General features: G+C 42.8%; 1 protein-coding gene across 9 annotated transcripts in view; it reads left to right on the forward strand.

The window, feature by feature from the left end:
- Eya1 (EYA transcriptional coactivator and phosphatase 1) overlaps nt 1-19,866 on the forward strand; it is a 137,656-nt gene that overhangs the window by 54,157 nt on the left and 63,633 nt on the right. For all 9 annotated transcript variants that reach the window (XM_038347576.1, XM_038347577.1, XM_038347578.1 and 6 more), the window contains one exon: nt 18,364-18,503. In XM_038347576.1, coding sequence (XP_038203504.1) covers nt 18,364-18,503 — 140 coding nt within the window. The remainder of the gene's footprint in view (nt 1-18,363; nt 18,504-19,866) is intronic.

The following is a 19,866-nucleotide window of genomic DNA, read 5'->3' on the forward strand; positions in this document are numbered from 1 at the left end:
ACTCAAATGTAATTCAGGAGTTTAGAGTTTTAAGTTCGTTGTTACACACCAAGCCCGTGAGGTCCATTCTATTTGTCCACTTCTTACAGGTTTGCCTACTGTTTGGGATGGGTTGACCAGGAGTCAGAAGGGGGTAGAGGGTCAGTTTTAGGACAATGGATCCTAAAGGCACATAGCTGTTTAATGTCTAGTAAACACCAGGAAGCTAAGAATGTTGTGGCTGAATTCTTAGGAAAGAAATCTTTGCTTACGAGTCTTGTAATTTTTCTTTTCTTTTTTACTGCTATAAAGCAGGTCAGAGCAACAGAGAAGGGTGTCTGGTGGGAAACACCTTTGCAGCTGATGGGAGATAAAGGCCAATTGTTTATTTATTAGGAGAGAATTTTCCTATGAATGCCATAGACATGTAAATTTTTTTCCAAAAGAATGGGTTGAACTCTCCCTTTAGGGCTCACTGACCGCATGTGGACGACTTGGTAGCTAAGGTGATGTGCAGGAGCCTTGCCAATATTGAATTTCAATTGACAGAGGAAAAATCAGTGTAAGAGGGAATTCAATATGCATGGGAAACCATTTGTTCCCTCTGCCTCTTTGATCCCTGCCAAGGCACAAGAAAGTAGAGCAAAGGACTTGAAAAACGGGACAGATCCTCTGCAAAGCCCAGAACTCTGTGCTCTGACAGGATGGAAAGCTAAACTGCCAGACGTTTCTCCATAAACGCAGGAGGTGCATGTCTGGTATCTAAGACTGCACATGCCTGGGATTGCTCACTGCAGAATTGATGCTAAGTTTTGCAATAGCATGCAGCCTGCTGCCTGCATGCTAGCCGTGGTCTATAGCATGCACCCTGCTCCTTGCATGCCGGCCATGCCCTGAATGGTTGGGAAATCTGCAGACCATACTTGCTCGTTTTCACAGATGCCTGTAGACGTCGGAGAAGTTTGCAATTTGTTCAGCTTAAGAATAAACCATTTCAGTGAAATAATCTCCACTAACTTTTTTGGAAACATTTGTCAGCAAAACAAATGTTTGTATCTAAAATAGCCAGGCTATTAAGATGTGAGAAGGGGAAACAGATGTTTGTTAGGGGCTGTTGGGTTTGTGTGTCTTGATGGCATTTGTTTTCTTCCTTTCTGTTTCCCCAGAGGACATGCAGTGTTACCCTAACGAGACTATAAACTACATAGAAGTAAAGTCCATTTTATGTTTTATGATGTCAAAATATAATACAAATGATTTTATCATTTGGAAAATTTTCACTAATTTTCTAATTGAATGTGGAAGGGAGGTGGCCAGTGACCACCTGTATTATGTGTGCAGAGTAAGAAGTGCAGATTCAGACTTAGAGAAATTATTCATTCCATGACTCCCTATGATTTGTCTAAGGTTTTTGATGAGTTCACCAAGCATCAGGACAGCTTACTGAGCCACTTTAGGAGACTGGAATCATCAGCATATTTATGTGGAATATATGTCTTATACATCAGTAATCAAAATCAAATCATGCATATGTTATTAATCTAATTAAGTTAAACCATCCAAAACACTCATTATTCACAATGGATGCTTTATTTGGAATATCATAAAATGCTAAGCATCCTGTTGGACCAACACGGATCCATGTATAGTGGGGTTGGTTGATCAGAGGACATATGGCTATTTGTGTCCAACATCCTTCTGCTTCATTGAACTAGAATCAGATAGTTTGAAAGTGGATTTGTTTGTTTGGTTTTTGAAGGGCTCATAGTCAAACCAAGGACTTCTCTCATGCTAAGCAAATGTTCTACTATCAAATTAACCCTCATCCCGGTAAGTGAGTTTTGAATTAAGTGTTAAAGGTATGATTGGTAGGTTGATATCTAAACTTGTAAACTCAGTTTGGTGAGTATTTTTCATTACTGAGCAGTAGTGATGCATTAACATAGTGCAAAATAAGAACGGGACAACAGTGTTCACAGAGAAGAGTACATCTCCCCTCATCGTCTGTGACCGGACCCTAGGCTGCTCTCACCTAATAAGGATGGTCTTTAGCTACCACCCTTCCATATTCAATTTCTTTCTTTGTCCCTGAACATATTGACTTAATTAATTATCACTCAGCTACCCAGAAATATGGACAGTGTGGACACTTGCCCACGTTTCACAGATGAGAGAGCTAAGATGAAGTCACCATCAGTGCATCCACCTGCTCTAGACCCTTGGCTTCAAGCATGGGCTCCTAAGCAGGAAAGTGAGCTGCTGCAGAGAGCAGCTGGGCCTGAGCACTCGCATGGACAGAAAAGTGAAAATGTACATGAAGAGCCCTAAGAGGCTGCAGCCATGTTCCAGTTTCTTAAGTCATTAACGACACTCAGCAGAGACACCTACAATGGGGTATTCTGTTAAGTAGATGGTAGAAGTTTGAATGAGCACCGACCCCCACAGAATAAGGCAGACTTTAAGATTCTGTGTATTTTAGAGTCTCCGAGTTCTAAGAGTAGTGTGCAGATCACTGGAGGCTTCTTCCACGCTCTCAAGTGTGTCCCACTCCCTACTTCTAATGCTACCTGCCATGTTTTGCTTGGGGAACAATTTGTCATCTTTCTATTATTTTCTTCCCTTTCCCTCCATCCCCAAGTATCTTATTCTCTGACTTGCCCAACTGAATTTTAACTTTTTAAAATTCTCTAGGTCAGATAAGCACTGAATGCATATATATATATATATATATATATATATATATATATATATATATATGAATAGCATAGAATTGTATCAAGTAAAATGAAAGCCATTTGTTTAAGGATGAAAATGGAAATCTTAGCATCTTAAATCATTTTCTAACATTTTTAATGATAACTTCTGAAACTTTCTCAAGTATCTTCTAAAATTAAAGTCAAGTTTCTTTAGGACCTTTATAGAAATTTTCCTGCTTCTCAGTTCATACTGCTGCTGCTATTCAGGGGTACACTTTCTACTGTCTTATATTGTGTGTGTAGTTCTTCACCTGGTTGACTTTGTGATCATAGATTGATCTGGAAATCATATCTGCCATTGTTTCATAAGAAAAAAAGATTCTGAGTGAGTTTTAGACAGATTGAAAACTATCTAGAGTACAGTTATATTGTCAATCAGCAACCCTCTTCTCATCTATGAACCCACGTATTTCACATGAAGTAGATGGGCAGGTATTAGCTATAAACTCGGGACTGCCTTTATGAACGCCTTTGTCGAAGGTCATCCATCACCGTCTTGAATACAGAAACAGAATCTAGAAAGATTAAATTTTCCAAGCGTTTCAGCCTGTCCTCAGTGGAGTCTCCTGACGCGTGCTCTGGTGGCTGCCTCAGGAAACAGAGTGACATGACGTCACCTTTCCCACACAGCTCAACCTTCTTCATGAAAACTCCTGAGGTAGAACAAGTTAGGGACACTGGTTGTGAGGTCTTATGACAGAGATCTTTCTACTTTTTGGGTTTCCTTCTCACCCTCTGGCATGTCAATGCTCCTGAGAATGAATGTAATATCCCTTGCTTTCCTGACTGTAACTGAGTACCACTCTTTTACCTACCCAGCACCTCAACCAGGGAATATCTCTGAATGCCTCTTGGGCACCACTCTCCCTTGGAGCTCAATGTAGAGAAACTGAGATGGTAGACGGGCACTTGGAATTGGTCTAGCTGTCCTTGGGTTTGAATTCTGATTCTGCCATTTCCTCTTGGCAAGCCATGAGCAATAGATCTCTTTGAGTCAAGATTAGTATAGTTTAAGCATCCCCTACCTGAAATTATAGAAGCCAGGAGTATTGTAGACTTGACTTTTCAAAATGTTGAAAGAGCTGCAATTACATAATGAGAAATCATGGAGGTAGAAAATGTCTAAGTTGGTTTAATACATTCTTTGTCTACAGAGTTGGCAAGTGGTTTTAAATAATGTTTTACTGTGTCTGAAATCCATTACATGAGGTTATAGGAGGTATTTTCCATTTGAGGATCATGTTAAAAATTAAAATATCTTAGATATTTGAAACATTTTTAATCTTTTGAATTAAAGTTCTCAACTTGGGTGTTTTGTTTGTGATGAAAGGTGACTACACAGATTAAATGGACTGACTATCAAAGTATCTGGCATGTGCTAGACCCCCAGGTATTCCCTTGCATTCATATATCCAATGGGGATTTGTAAATGCTTGTGTGAGAGACACCATGATCAGTGCTGGGACTAAAGGTGTGACAAGAAAAAGAGATTCTGAACTCGGGGCACCAGTAGGCTCTCCTTGCTGAAAGTTCATTATTATTCCATATTGTACTCTGCGGTTGTGTCAAGGAAACCCACAAAATGTTACTTCCCTGTTTCCTACACATAGAGTGACAGTGGGGACTTAAGTCAGCATCTGAGCGGTATGAGGAGGACGATGGGCTTTTTAAAATTTATTTATTTATTTATTATGTATAGAGTATTCTGCCTGCATGTATGCCTGCAGGTCAGAAGAGGGAACCAGATCTCATTGCGGATGGCTGTGAGCCATCATGTGGTTGCTGGGAATTGAACTCAGGTCCTTCTGGAAGAGCAGCCAGTGGTCTTAACCACTGAGCCATCTCTCCAGCCCGGACGATGGGCTTTTTGAACTTACCCACCGAGCATTAGGTAGTAAGTAATGAACATGGTACAGAGAAGATGATGCTTTGTTTGGTCACTGGGGTGTGACAGGACATTCATTTGCCTAGAAGCCCTCAGCTAGTGTCTGTGTGAAGAAGGCATCATGGCCACAGAATACAGAGAAGTCAAAGCAGTCCTCCGCAATTCATAGCCAGCACTGGTTGATCCTGGAGTGCTGGTTTACTATGTAATACCAGCCAAGAAGTTGACATGCCTTTAGTTGATTTCAGACAAGATCCTATGTGAAGATGCTGCTTCTAACAACCCATCTTATCGAGGTTGCTTAAGTCTTCTATCTTTTCATTCTGTGTGGGGGTGGCAGCATATGCATGCATGTGGGGTATATGCGTGAAAGTATGTATGAGTACATGTGTGGAGACTGGAGGAAGACATTGAGTGTTCTGTTCTGTACCTTCCATTTTGTTCCCTTGAACAGTGCCTGCCACAGTCAACCTGGAGCTAGACTCTTGCCCACTAGTCTTCGTGCCCTCCTCTCCCGCAGCCATGAGTGCCAAGCTTCTTATAAGGATGCTAGGATCTGAAATCAGGTCCTTATGCTTAGACAATAAATACTCTCACCACTGATTCAGCTCTCCGGTTCCAAGGCTTATGTTTTTTGATAAGGTAATATTCACTGAGAATGCAAAAACTGAAAAGAAAAATATTCAATGGAATCAAGGCTTTATTGAAGTCATTTCTTTCTTTTACTTGCTTATTTCTTCCTTCCTATTTGCGAGGATCTGATATAAGTGGGAGAAAGGGTGAGGGCTCCATGTATATATTCCCCTGGGAACACTGTCATAGGTGAATCCCGAGTGTCTTTTGAGGAATATCACAGGCTCTCTTAGGTCTCTGGCCTTCTTCCTGGGCTTCTTCTTGGCAGTGTCTTGTGACTTTCCTAAGAGAATATAATTTCTCTCTCAGCATGGCTAACTTTAATGTCTTATGCAACCCAGAAACCAATAACTACATTGAAAGTAACTATTTAGAGCTAGTGAGATAACTCAGTGGATAAAGGTACCTGCTGCCAAACTGAGTTCAATACTTAAGACCCACATTGTGGAAAGAGCAAACTAACTCCTTCAAGTTGCCCTCTGGCCTTCTTTGTGTCTCTGTCCAGTATTGATCACAAACCCTGGGGCACAGAAACTTGTGTGCGCCATATCCCTTGTTATCCTTTCCCGAAGAGGGGGCAGGGGGTGGACACGGTGCTGTCAGTAAAGGGCTTGGCATCCAAGTATGAGGACATGGATTTGATCTTTAGAAGACAAGTAAGCAGCTGAGTGTGGTGATGAATGCATGCATCCCAGCACTCAGGCTTTAGCTCCAGGGAAGGAGGGGGAGGAGCAGGGTGATGAGCGTGCAACCCAGGCACTCAGGCGATAGCTCCAGGGTATGGGAACAGGGAGATGCCTGAGGTTCTTTACAGGTGAAAAGCTCTGGGGACTAAAGCCTGAGCTTGACCTCTGACTCTCTTACACAGAAGCATTCATGTGAAAACACACATGTGAGCTAAGATTTAGTCGGTAGGGTGTTCTCAGCCTTTCTTGGAAAGCAGGATGTAAATCATTCTGAAAATAAAATGAAAACCTGCGTCTTACTCAACAGTCACTGCATTCTCTGGGATTGGTACTAGATTTGCGTACCAAGTTACTGCTGGGGGACCGGAAAATGTCACCTCTTTGGATAATATGCATGCAGACCACTTTGAGCATAGCTATATGTTAGTCAGCTTGTTGTCATGGTAACAGGCTACCTGAGGGGGGAAAAATCAGCATATGAAGAGAAAGATTGATTTGGGCCCACAGTTTCAGTCGTTGTTGTCTAGGATGTGTTGGCTTCATTGCTTTGGGCCTGTGCAGAGGTGGCACATCATGGGTGGGATGTATGGCAGGGAGAAACACCCTCTCAGGAAGTGAAGAAAGGAGAATAGGGATGCAGTCTTCTTTGAGGGCAAGTTCAAGTGACCCATCCCTGGATGGTTCCAGCGATGCTGCACATGTGGCTCAGTGTAGAGCATTTGCCTAACATGCATTAGGTCCTGGAGTTGTTCCCCAGCACTGCAAAGTAAGAGAAAGCGATATGGTTTTCACTACTTCCCAGTAGTGCTACTCTAGGGACCAAGTCTTCAGCAAATGGGACTCAGAAGACACTCAGTATTTGAACCACAGCATCATTTAGTTGGAGCCTCCCAAGAACAGATGCTCTTCCATCTTTTCACCTTACAGTCAGAGCCCCAAACCTCCTTAATTCAAATACTTTATTTTTTAAAGTGTGTTGTCTATGGCAAAATAGTAAAAATGGAAGGATTTCCAATAGGTATTTGCTTTATGTGTTACCCCACGCTACCCCTCCTCCCTCAGTTTGTTGTGAGGACTGCAATATGTGCATGAAATGCTTTCTCCCCCAGCCTCCTTTAGGGTTTTCCCTACAGCACCTGTTTCATAAGTTGTTTATATAATGATCTCTCTGGATTCAGCTTCTGAGATTGATAACTGTTAATAAAAGACTGTATTTCCCATGAGATATATTTAATTGTGCTATTACATTGCATTGCTCAGTTCCCTAACCATAGAGAACATAGAAAGCACCATTTCCTCTATGGAGAAATTGAAGGATTTGAAGATGTACTTCAAGGGGGCTGAGAGTGCAACTCAGAGATAGAACACTAACCTTGTATGAGCTCTTAAGTTTAACCGCTAGTACCCTCCTCACCAAATAAAGCGAAGAAAGACACACACACAGTGTATTCTTTGTGTGTGTGTGTGTGTGTGTGTGTGTGTGTGTGTGTACATGAAGAAGTTATGCTGCAAGATCTCATGGGGTAAAGCTCTCTTTACTTTGAATATTCAGTTGGATGTTGTGGAGATGAAGAACCTAAAGGGTCATTTCCTAACCTTAGAAATCATTGTATCAATACAGAAGACAGCCATGTATCTGATGAACCCAAAAGAAGTTGAAATGTTAAAATGCAGCTCTAGAGAGAGAGAGAGGCATGGTTGTAAAGAGCGACCGAACAGAGATTTCGAGTATTTGAAGGGAAAACAACAGAGGAGATGAAGCTTGGCTTCAGCATTGAATGATGTCTGACTGGGAGATAGACAAAAGGTAGAGAGGGGATGTAGGTTTCAGAATAGCACAATAGGGCATTTATAAGTGGGCTCCAGGGCACGGCATTTGGTTCATCAGCACTTGCTTGAATTTGAGCTTTATTAAAGGGCGAAAGTAGTTTGAACTAAGAGATCACATAAGATAGTCTTTACAAACAACATAGCTGAGCCCAAATTGATGGCTTTGAATAGTTAGCATGACAGCAACACTAATGTGCTTGAGCAGAATGCTTTCTTCTCTGCATCAACTAGGTGACATCTTCACAATAGTATGGTCTCCATTTGGCTGTTGAGGGAGCTGAGGAATGGACTACATCCAGATAATCATATGAATTACAAGTGAACAAGCCTGCTCTGGAATTTAAACAGACTGAGACATCTATTTTGTAGGCTATGTTGTGCACTGTAAAAGAACTTGAACTAATCCGTTGTTCATGTTCTGCCCTGGGTTTGTGTCCTTGCTGTGGTTCATGCTAGTTGGCACCTTTACCTTTTCCTAACCAGAATCTATGAGGATACTTATTTACCCCTGATCAGTCTGGAGTGGGAGTAATCCTGCAATCCAGAGAGTGTCCTGTTTCCTCTACTCCTCCAGTCCCAACTCCAGCACAACCTCAAGATTTTCATCTACGGTTGGAGTCTGCCGAAGCAAGAGGGTGGAATGAACCTAATGTGTTTGATGTCTCCTATCAGATCTGCCTCAAACAGAATGAAGATACATCAAGTAGTGTTTATTTGGGACATACTTCTCAAGAAAAGGGTTAAATAGATCTCATGAATGTGTGTGTGTGTGTGTGTGTGTGTGTGTGTGTGTGTGTGTGTGTGTGAGTGTAGGGGGTTATCAATGATCAGGTGTATTCTACTGTAAGAACTATGGAGCGTTTCCATACCAGGTTGTTAAAATAATGTGTTTTGGACCTCAACAGCTTCCAGGCATAATTCTGGACACGAGAGACTTGGCAGTATACAAAACAGAGTAGAGGCTCTCAGGAGCTTGCTTTGGCACAGGAAGCAGGAGTTTACAATGAGCTGTAATTATAAGGGCCTGGAAAGATGAGCAGGTGGGTAAGGAGTGTAGATTCAGGGCAGGCAACGTATCTGGAAAGACTCCTGGCAAGGTGATTTCAGCCAAGCTGGAGAAGAAGGAGCCACCTCAGTATCTGCGGAAGAGTGTTCTGAGGAAAGGGAATAGCGTGGACCGAGGCCCGGAAGGAAGACTGCATGTGTGGATTCCAAAAGTGCATGGAAGGCCAGGGTGAATGGGAAGATGAGTAGGGGTGAGGATAGGGAGGTGGAGGGTTCATTAACATGGGTTTTGCAGAAGAAGCATTTGGGAGAAGTTGTCATCTTCACAGGTGAGCACAGATGAAGACATAGACTAATCTGAAGAGCGAGAAGGGAAACCCATCAGCAATATGTAAAAGGCCTTAGTGCCAAAGCATGAGTTAGTTGTTCCCTTGAGTCAGAATGCTGAGTAGGAGGATAGAGGAGACACAGCGAACTGGGCAGTGTCAAGCGCTGTGGTCCATTGTCAACACAAAGGTGACACTAACAAGCATTTAGAAAAAACAGATGAGGATTTCTCTCAGTGGGAAAGCATGTTTTTGGCATACATGAGGCTCTGAGTTCAGTCCCCAGCAAGCACTCCCAGACACAAGAACGACACGGGAAACCATTTCTTTCCATTCCCCAAATTCCAAGAGCTGCAGTTAGGGCAGCTGCTTCACACTGTTGGCTTTCCAATATCCATTTTACAAAAGAATTTTATATTAAGGCCCTTTCAAAGAAGTATTTCAACATTGTTCCACTTTCATTAATTAAAAAAAGGAGGGGACCTGGTGGTATGGGTGTATGTGCGTTTGTGCTCTATGTGAGCATTTGGCTTCTGTGGTACCGAGTCACAAGAGAATTAAGTACGGACTGTAGGCCGCTGCTGACATTTCTTAAGAGTGGGGCTCTCAAGAGTGATGGAAATGCTGGGTTTCGATTTTGGCAGTCTCTGCCCGTAGAGCGTGAATTCAGACGGCTGTCCCCCTCACACACCTTATAAGAGAGTTTGACTCTTTTATGTAATGTCTAGAGAGGGGCGTCTGTCAGATTCAACAGTGAAAGGTCTTTGGAAGCCCGAGAAAAGCTCAGTGTGAGACACCTCCAGGTTCTTTCCCCAGCTGCTTCCTCACCCAGGTTTTCTGCTTTCCTAACAGAGCCAACAGGACGCTTGTCCTGGAGCTTTTCTTTTCTCAGCAACGATTCGCTCATGACCTGGGGGCACTGGTAATGCCCATCTGTGCTTGTGCCCAAGACACGGATGACTACAAACAATGGGGTTAGGCTCGAGAACAGTATGTATCGATCTTGAACCAGAGGCACTATGCATGGAGTGTGTACCTGGCTACTCTTGGAGACATTAGAACGGAAACTCACTTGAAAGGTGGCTGTCTGGAGCCTTTCCCTGCCCCAGTGGTGGTGGTGGCGATCTTCGCCATTAACTGCTGTGATGGAGACAGTGAGAGCAGCTGTTAAAGGCAGGAAGTGTTGCGGAAGCCTGAGAAGTTTGCCATCTGACTCTTTAAAGGAAGAATTTACTCACCCCTGTTTAAAGCATTAAGAAAAGAGGGTGGGGGAAAGAATGAATATCAAAATTAAATTTAGTGGAAAAATTGGTTCTTGCTGTAATTTGGATGAAGTGTCTCTTGGAGGGCCACATACTGAAGACTTGGTTGGGCTGTCAGTCGGAGGAAGATTCTAGCAGAAGACAACTGGGACACTGGGAATGTCTTCTTGATGGGGATTGTAGTCTCTGGTCCTATCCTCTTTCTTCTCTGTGTCCCAGTCACCTTTAGGTAAATAGGTCTCTGCCATCACATGGTTCTACCACACAGGCTGCCACGGGTATAAAAGAACAGGACCAGGGCTTGTGGGTGGAAACACATTATGAGTCAAGTTAACCTTTTCATTTACCAAGTTGATTGCATTAGGTATTTTGTCCTAGTGCCATGGAAATAACTGGTAGTGTCCATGCCCAACGGTGGCCCATATCTGGCTGTCTCAGGGGATAATTTAATGACTATTGAGAAAATTTTCTGGGTAATTTTTGTCATTGGTAGGTTTTGCTGGCCCATCCCTGAAATCAGATGCAATACTATTACTGTAATTTAATTGAACTCACTCCACAGAACAATGTTAAATGTAAGCAGAAACATGTCCAAAAACCTAATATGATTCTTCTGTCCAGTTTCATCATCATCTCTGTGGGAAGAACCTACCAATCTATGATGTTTTTTCCTATAATTTAGAGTTCACAGCTCCTGCCTTCTTTCTTTTGGTCTTCCTCGTGAACTTGGTTACCATCTGTTTGGATGATGTTTTTGCATATAGCTAAGTTGATTTTGAGTCTTGAAGTTCAAGATTACCTCTGTGTCAATTGCTTTCTAGAACCTACTTCATTTTCAATGATATGATAAATTTCAAGGCCCCAGACTCAAGCGTGGTTTAGGAAAGTGGTATATTATGTTCTTGTAATCTAAGCCCCATGTTTGCTACAACACAATTACCAATAACTATGCCCTGTGTTCCCTGATTTCAGAAAGTCTTCCTAAGGATTTTACATAAAATTCTTCACTTCATCCCGTGTCTCATCTTAGCAAACAGATTTAGGGTCTGGCAGAGATCACAGAACTGTGGACACAGCCCAATGTCATTGTCCTTCTCAGGAGCTTCCTCAAGTCATCACTGTGTTCTGCTTAGCAAGTAGTCTTTTACCTCGCTCAGACCAGAAATGAGCAAGAATGAGTGGCTTCCACCCTCCCTGAATACAAAAACCTTCAGGAACCCACAGTTCCACTTTTACAGCAACTACTGGCATATCCAGTCCCTAGGGTATCAAGTTAGAGCAAAGATCCCCTGCTTTTGTAGAATAAATGTGAACACTTATCCCTAAATCTTCAGGGAGCTGGCCAGGCCTTCCTGCTGGGAAGCAAGATACCATATAAGAAGAGACCTCCATGAAGGAAGCCATACTTTAAGGAAATCACAGACCTGGAAGAATGTCTTCAAATATGAAAAGGAGTGTTGTGTTAATCAATAAAAGAATGTTTGTGAATTGGGTTTGTACAGTTCATGGAAGAAAAGAATTTCTAAACAAATATTTATAAATGCTTCCAAGATATGCAAATTAAAAATGTTTTTTAATTGGGCATGATGCCCAAATAGTAATGCCTTCTTTAATATAAGGAAGCCTGTGTGCATGAATAGGATTATGATAAAACTAACTTGATTTAAATTTATATAAGCCTTTTGAAAATGATTTGGCACTGTGTATAAGCAACAGATGGCAAGTTGAGGAAGGCATGAGGTATTTGGCCAGAATGTAGCAGGAAATAAACTGGAAGGCTGCATGCTCCCCAGGAGACTCTTTTATTTGTATGCTGACTACACTCTTGCAGGGCAGACCAAGAGCCTACTGTTAAGAAAGTTTGGCCACTGTGCATCCAAAGATAAGGGAACTTTAAAACTCAAAAATCCAGGCTGTGTCCTCAGTTTGGTAAGGAAGGAGACTAAGATCTGGAAAAACTGGAAATCACATCCCTAAGATTCAAGTAGGAATTACTGGCCAGACTGGACTCTTTTAAGTTCTAGGCCTCCTGTTTTTCTTTCTAATGTTGAAGAATTAATGGAAAGTTTCAGTATTGGCAAATGTAGAATGCTAATGGTCCTATATTAATTTTTGATATTAAAGCATTATATAGGTGAGCATTAGCTTTCAAATATGCTCTTAAAATAGGTGAGCCCTTCCTTCATGTGATTTGACTACCTGGTAGAAATAGTGGGGTAACCTGCATAGTCGTAGTAAAGAAAGGGCTAAACTTGAGATGCACCCATGCATGCACATATATCCACTATATATATATATATATATACATATACATATGTATATATATATATATATATACATACACACACACATACATACATACATACACTGGAAGTCCTTGTTAAAATCAGTGGGTCCCAAAACCAATAAAAACAGAGACAGGAATGTGGAAGAGAGATCTGTCAGGAGTGGGGGATTACTTTGGGTAGGAGAGAAGTGAGAAAAGGGAAGGAGTGGAAGTAAACATAGCATACTACATACATATGGAATTGCTAAAGACAATTTTAACCAATAAATTTAAGATGAGTTGGTGAGCACTGTAGAAGACAGGTAACCCAAGACTGCAGAGCTCAGAGCGGAGTATGGAGCTACCAGGAGTAGGATTCTTGCCTCCTGTTTAATTTCCTACCATCCCAAGTCTATATGATTACCACATTTACTCAATAGCTCTTTCTCTAAGTTTGCTTTACTGTGGGCTCCAGTTTTTATCTCCTTGGCTCTTAGCAGGCCTGAAGCTTCTTGAGCACCGTCCTCCTCACAAGCTCCTCCCTTTCTGGTCCCCTCATTTCTCGTTCACCACCCCGCCTACCGGTCTTCACCCATCTTCCCTCCATGTGCCGCATTTCTTTACGTTCCTTTCTTTAAGTTGGCGTCAATTTTTCAGCCTAAACGCTGTCTACACTTCTCTCCTGAACTCTAGTAGCCTTACTGGACATCATATGAATGCCTGCAGCTCTTCAAACTTGTTATTTCCAGTGCGAATCTCTTTGCTGCCGTCCCTTCTTCCTCAATCGAATCTCATCTTCAGTATTCTTGCTTACACAGCTGGCAAATCACAAAGCATGAGCGTCATCCTTGACTTTTTCTGCATCCACTTAGTTACTGATTGTGCCTTCTGATGGCGACTCAGATCAGCCACTGCCCCCATGGCACCACCTGTATCCAGACCACGCTCCTCCCTCTTGTGAACTACTGAATTACCTGTCTCCTACTCTTGGGTATAACTTGTCTTCAGCAGCCTGCCATCCAAGAGCAAAAGCTTCCCCTTGTTGGCAGAATTCTTTCCTTGTTACCCAGCTTTTTTGTTAAGCCCTCTGTAGACCCAGATCATACTGGGTTTGTTTGTGTTGTTTATTTTTCTGTTCTTAACCCTGCAATGCTGCTTCTGGGAGCACATTGCAGTTCTTTCCTTACTGGTGCCTCTGTCCTGATCAGAGTTAAGTGGCGGTCCTTCCTAGTCTTCGGAATTTCACCTTTCCTGAGCCGTAACCTTTCCCTTTGATTTTATCCCCTTGTGTGTGTTTAGGAGTCAATGAATTTTCAGCCCTTAAAGGCAGAGTGTTGGTCATGCAACTGTGCATTGCGGTTCCTTACCGCTGCAGCTAGGCCTGCGGACACCAAGTGGAACCAGTGTTTCTTAAAGGAAGTGAGCATTCTTTGGAATATTTTCACACCCATATCTCAGTGTGGGTAAAGCCAAACAATTGGAGAGGGTTTAGAGAAACATGAGTAGTGGGTGGATTAGAAGATTAAATTAGCTGAGTTGTTTTGCACAAGTCGGAGGAAGAAGACGTTAAAATCAGTAAAGCTGGTTTACAGTTAGAAGCATTTAATTCCACCCCAGAGAACACAAAGGAAGAGATTTTTTTATAAAACTATCTTGCATCATTTTTAATATCATCCTCCCTCCTAATAGAGAAAGGTTTCTGTGTTGTGAAAATACTATTTTAATATTTGAGGGTGTCATATTGTTAGTCTTTTAAAATCATTTTTTCTCTACCAGCAAACAACTTTAAATAATTCTTTCTTGTTCTACTCAATGAGCTATATTTAACTCATATAAACTCAATAAACTATATTTAACTAGAGTTTATTTCTAAAAATGGTGGTACTAGTTTTTTAATTTTAATCTGTATTTTAAAGGCAAATATATATTGAAAAGATAAAGTAGTGGACAGTAACAAAATCTATGGTGATAAAAACATGTTAGATATTTTGTAGACAAAATAAAACAATCTGGAAATTCATACAAAAGTCACCATTTGACATGATACTGCTCTAGATGGCTTTAACTCTTCTCAGATACACGCTTTCCAAAGCTGGGGAGAGCTCCCAGCTTGTGGTAGATCTTACAGTAAAAGACTTAGATTGCAGAGTGCACCTGAGACCAACTCTCCAAAATGATTGCACCATGTTGAAGCCATGGCAGAGTTGGCCAAGTGTCCGACTTTAGGTGAGGGCCACCCAAAGTTCACACATTGTGTAATGGTTCTTAAAATGCAAGGATAAGACATTTTTTCAAATGTACAACTTTGAACCAGTTTGACCACTGAAAATGTCTTCATTTGAAGCCCATTATTCTCTCCAAAATACAGAAAAGAAGTGTTTGCTTAGAATACCTTCAAGAGAGAGTACAGATGCCTTGCCAGTCTGCCCTTACAATAAAAAATGAATGTTAAAGTTGACTTGGAGGATAATTGACTACATATTAACTATATGTATATGTAGGTATACATTTATACATGTGATTATTCTTCCTCCTTCCTCTTTGTCCCTGTCCTCACAATGAGTAGTTCCCTTTGTGCTTTCATGTCACATGTTTTTAACCTGAGTTATGCATATGACAGAAAGCATGCAAAAATTTCTCGTTCAAAGTCTAGATTAGTTCTCATGACTTGATAATCTCCAGATTCATTAATTTTCTGAAAAACTACATTATTTGATTCTTTATGTTTGAGCCTAACATTTCTTTTAAATCAGTTAGCTCAAAAAAAAAATGAACCCTAGCAACTAAACAGGTGGGTCTGTTGAGTGGGGTTGCCATGGGCTTTTTGATGAAAACAAGTAAGTAACTGGCTTGGATTTTATCATGGTGATTTCTGGGTGTGAGAATCCCATGGCCAGTTCATCTAAGGATTTTTACCATTTGCTTGTGTTGGAAGAGTACATTCAAGTCCCTCCCCTGAGGTCTGGGAGTCTGCTGAGTTGTTAAGGTTTAACAAGAAGGGCAGAGCAGATGGAAGAGAGTAGGAATGAACAGGACTTGTAAAGGTCTGCTGCCATGTACCCTCCACACAGCTGTAGAGCAGCAGCTGTCAGCTTAGAAGCAATGGTGATACCCATGTTTGATCGCAGAGGACCTGATGGTTATAGAGGTAGGACTGAGAATATAATAGACTAGGGATGGAGGATGAGAGATAGGATGGAGGATGAGGCGGAGATGGGATGGAGGATGAGAGATAGGATGGAGGATGAGGTAGAGATGGGATGGAGGATGAGGTAGAGATGGGATGGAGGATGAGGTGGAGATAGGATGGAGGATGAGGTGGAGATGGGATGGAGGATGAGGCAGAGATAGGATGGAGGATGAGGTAGAGATGGGATGGAGGATGAGGTAGAGATGGGATGGAGGATGAGGTGGAGATAGGATGGAGGATGAGAGATGGGATGGAGGATGAGGCGGAGATAGGACGGAGGATGAGGTGGAGATGGGATGGAGGATGAGGTGGAGATGGGATGGAGGATGAGGTGGAGATGGGATGGAGGATGAGGTGGAGATGGGACGGAGGATGAGGTGGAGATGGGATGGAGGATGAGGTAGAGATGGGATGGAGGATGAGGTGGAGATGGGACGGAGGATGAGGTGGAGATAGGATGGAGGATGAGGTGGAGATGGGATGGAGGATGAGCTGGAGATGGGATGGAGGATGAGGTGGAGATGGGATGGAGGATGAGCTGGAGATGGGATGGAGGATGAGGTGGAGATGGGATAGAGGATGAGGTGGAGATGGGATGGAGGATGAGGTGGAGATGGATGGAGGATGAGGTGGAGATAGGATGGAGGATGAGGTGGAGATGGGATGGAGGATGAGCTGGAGATGGGATGGAGGATGAGGTGGAGATGGGATGGAGGATGAGGCGGAGATGGGATGGAGGATGAGGTGGAGATGGATGGAGGATGAGGTGGAGATGGATGGAGGATGAGGTGGAGATGGGATGGAGGATGAGGTGGAGATGGGATGGAGGATGAGGTGGAGATGGGATGGAGGATGAGGTGGAGATGGGATGGAGGATGAGGTGGAGATAGGATGGAGGATGAGGTGGAGATGGGATGGAGGATGAGCTGGAGATGGGATGGAGGATGAGGTGGAGATGGGATGGAGGATGAGGCAGAGATGGGATGGAGGATGAGGTGGAGATGGGATGGAGGATGAGCTGGAGATGGGATGGAGGATGAGGTGGAGATGGGATGGAGGATGAGGTGGAGATGGGATGGAGGATGAGGCAGAGATGGGATGGAGGATGAGGTGGAGATGGATGGAGGATGAGGTGGAGATGGATGGAGGATGAGGTGGAGATAGGATGGAGGATGAGAGATAGGATGGAGGATGAGGTGGAGATGGGATGGAGGATGTGTTAGTAAAGCCTGCCAGCCTTCAATTGCCCTTCATAGTTTTCTGTCTGGTAATGTCTGAGCAGCAAGATCACAGTGAAGAAGAGCTGTTCATATTAAATAGAGATCCACATCCTTATCTAGTAAAGGAATGTGGCTCAGAGCCTTGTGGGTTTAGCCGTCCAGGGCCATCTGAAACTTGGGCAGAGTAGGGATTATCTGATGGGACTAGGGAACAGAATAAGAGGTGAGAGTGAATGGTTTTCTGGACACAGGATAAAAAGCTTCCTCAGAGTCCAGAACTGTTCAACGATTCCTTCCAGCCTTTTTGGAGTTATTCTTTATTTTGTGGTTTCTGTGTAATTTTTCCAGTGGTTTCTTTGAGTTTGCCAGATGAGTAACTGTAATGTTATGCCTGGTGTTAGATGTTCGCTTCAAAGAGATTAAGACACAAGAAGAATCTAGGTGGGTGCTAGACCAAGGTGGGCTTTGTCTAAAAGTCTGCCCCCTTAGCAAGTCACACTCTTACTCTCACATAAAATGAAGAAGAAAATGGTGATTTTAAATTTGGGGGGAAAAATCTATCCCGTGACTCAGATTTCCCTGTCCTGGGGCTGGTTGTCTTTTCATGTCTCTCCATGAGCCAGAATCCTGTTTGTAGCTGGGGAAGACATCGCTGAAACAAATGTCAGGCTCCCCGGGTGGCCAGGGGCCATTTATGGAGTTAGAGAGAAGTGGTACAGAACATTGAGGAGGAGCAGTGGAGACCATTGAGAAAGTAGAGTGGAGAGGAGGGGGGAAGGACCATTGAGACCAGGGTGGAAGGAACAGTGGAGACCAAAGCAGAAGGCGCAGTGAAACCATTGAGAAAGGACAGTGGAGACCATTGGGAAGGGAGTGGAGACCAGGATGGGGAAGGATCAGGGGAGCCCATTGGGAAGGGTACAGTGGAGACCACTGAGAAGGAAAGGAGCAGTGAGACCATTGGGGAAGGAGCAGTAGAGATTTTGGGGGAAGGAGCAGTGGAGACCGTTGGGGAAAGAGAAGTAGAGACCACTGGGGAAGGAACACCAGCTCATTACAGGGACCCAGGAAAATAGACGCAATGCAATATGGCCTGCTGTCTCACACCCTTAGTTAAAGATGAGTGGTTCTTGACCACACTGTGCTTTCAAAACAAGTCTTAGGTTCTCATATCCCCTGAACTATTTACTGATGCAAGTAAAACTTAATGTAGGACTTTAGCTAAACAGAATGTGCTTTATGCTTTAAGCTTCCTGTGAATTAAAACAGGGCTGTTCTTGGCACTATGGTGGTGACACTTGAACGTTCTCTTTCTGTTCTTACAGAGTACAGTACAATCCACAGCCCTTCAACACCCATTAAAGATTCGGATTCTGATCGGCTGCGTCGAGGGTCAGATGGGAAGTCACGTGGTCGAGGCAGGAGAAACAATAACCCCTCACCTCCCCCGGATTCTGATCTTGAGGTATGTCATTGCCCATAGTCAAATAAGGAGCGAGGTGACACATAGCTCATTAATGTGTCAACAGACTCGGCCTGTGAACATCAACGAACAGCCCAACACTTTGGTCATTGCTTGTTGTTCATATTAACACAGTGAAACATTTTTTCCTCTCTTTCTTATTACCTGCTTATCATTCCTAGTTTTCCTAATCTATACAACAATTTGCTAGTGGCTATTTCTGCTGTTGTTCTGCAATACAAAAGGTGGAACGCAAAACCTCAAACAACCTTCATAAGTGCTATACCATTGAGTGCCTTATGTAACTGTTTATTCCTTTATTTTTTTCATAGAGTCTATACAATACAACATCTCTTTCTTTCTCAGGAAATGGAGTAGCCAGATGTGGGCACATTATACCCATATTCCCAGAACATGGGTGGTAGAGGTAGAAGAATCAAAAGTTCAAAGCCATTCTTGACTCACAGTGAATCTGAGGCCGGCCTAGGCTACGTGGCACTCTGTCTCACAGAGAACAAAACACAAGCCTAAACAAATGTTGCAGTTTTGCTTGCCCAAAACTGTATCGTACAACTGTGTATAACTCCCACTTCAATTTAGTGCCATCCAAAAAAAAAAAAAAAAAAAAAAAAAAAAAAATTAGGAAGTTCCACTTTGAAACTAAAGACACATCTGTATACATTGAGAAAGGGAAGTCTGGAATGTTCTACACTGAAAGGGTAATCAGCTACTGAGACATGTTTTGGTGCAGTTCAAAAGCAAGAGGATTACGCAGAAACCGACAGGGTGCAGATTACATTGCCTCCAAGCCATTGCAATTAAGTCTTTACTTTCTGCCAAAGTAAAAATATGACGGTGGAAAACTTGATTATTTTGGCTGAAAAGATGATCATTTTCCACCGGTGTCCGTGTACATGAATGTGTGCTGATGTGAGGAGGAGCAGAGGGAGAGAAGCAAGCCGGGGAGATGTGTAGTATCTCAAAGAACTGTTTGAAATGAACTCCAAATCCAGTTCAAAATACCTGTACCCAGTTTCTAAGGGTATGTGTGAGGTGCCTGCTTAAGTTTGGAAACTGATACAGTCACCCCTCAATATCCACAGGGGACAGGCTCAAGGACTCTCTTGTTGATACCCAAGTCCACAGGTGCAAGTCCCCCATATTGCAACAAGCTGTTCACCATGCCCTATGCAGTCTCCCTGCTTTTTCTCATACATTTTGAGAGCTGAAGCCGAGGCCTGATGCATGCTAGGCAAGCTCTCTACCACTGAGCAGTACCTCAAGTTCCCCAGGAGTTTAAACCATGTCTAGACTGCTTATAATACCAATAAAATGTAAATTAAATATAGATGCCTTTATCTTGGAC

Source organism: Arvicola amphibius, chromosome 11 (genome assembly GCF_903992535.2).
Source record: "Arvicola amphibius chromosome 11, mArvAmp1.2, whole genome shotgun sequence".
NCBI classification, from domain to species: domain Eukaryota; kingdom Metazoa; phylum Chordata; class Mammalia; order Rodentia; family Cricetidae; genus Arvicola; species Arvicola amphibius.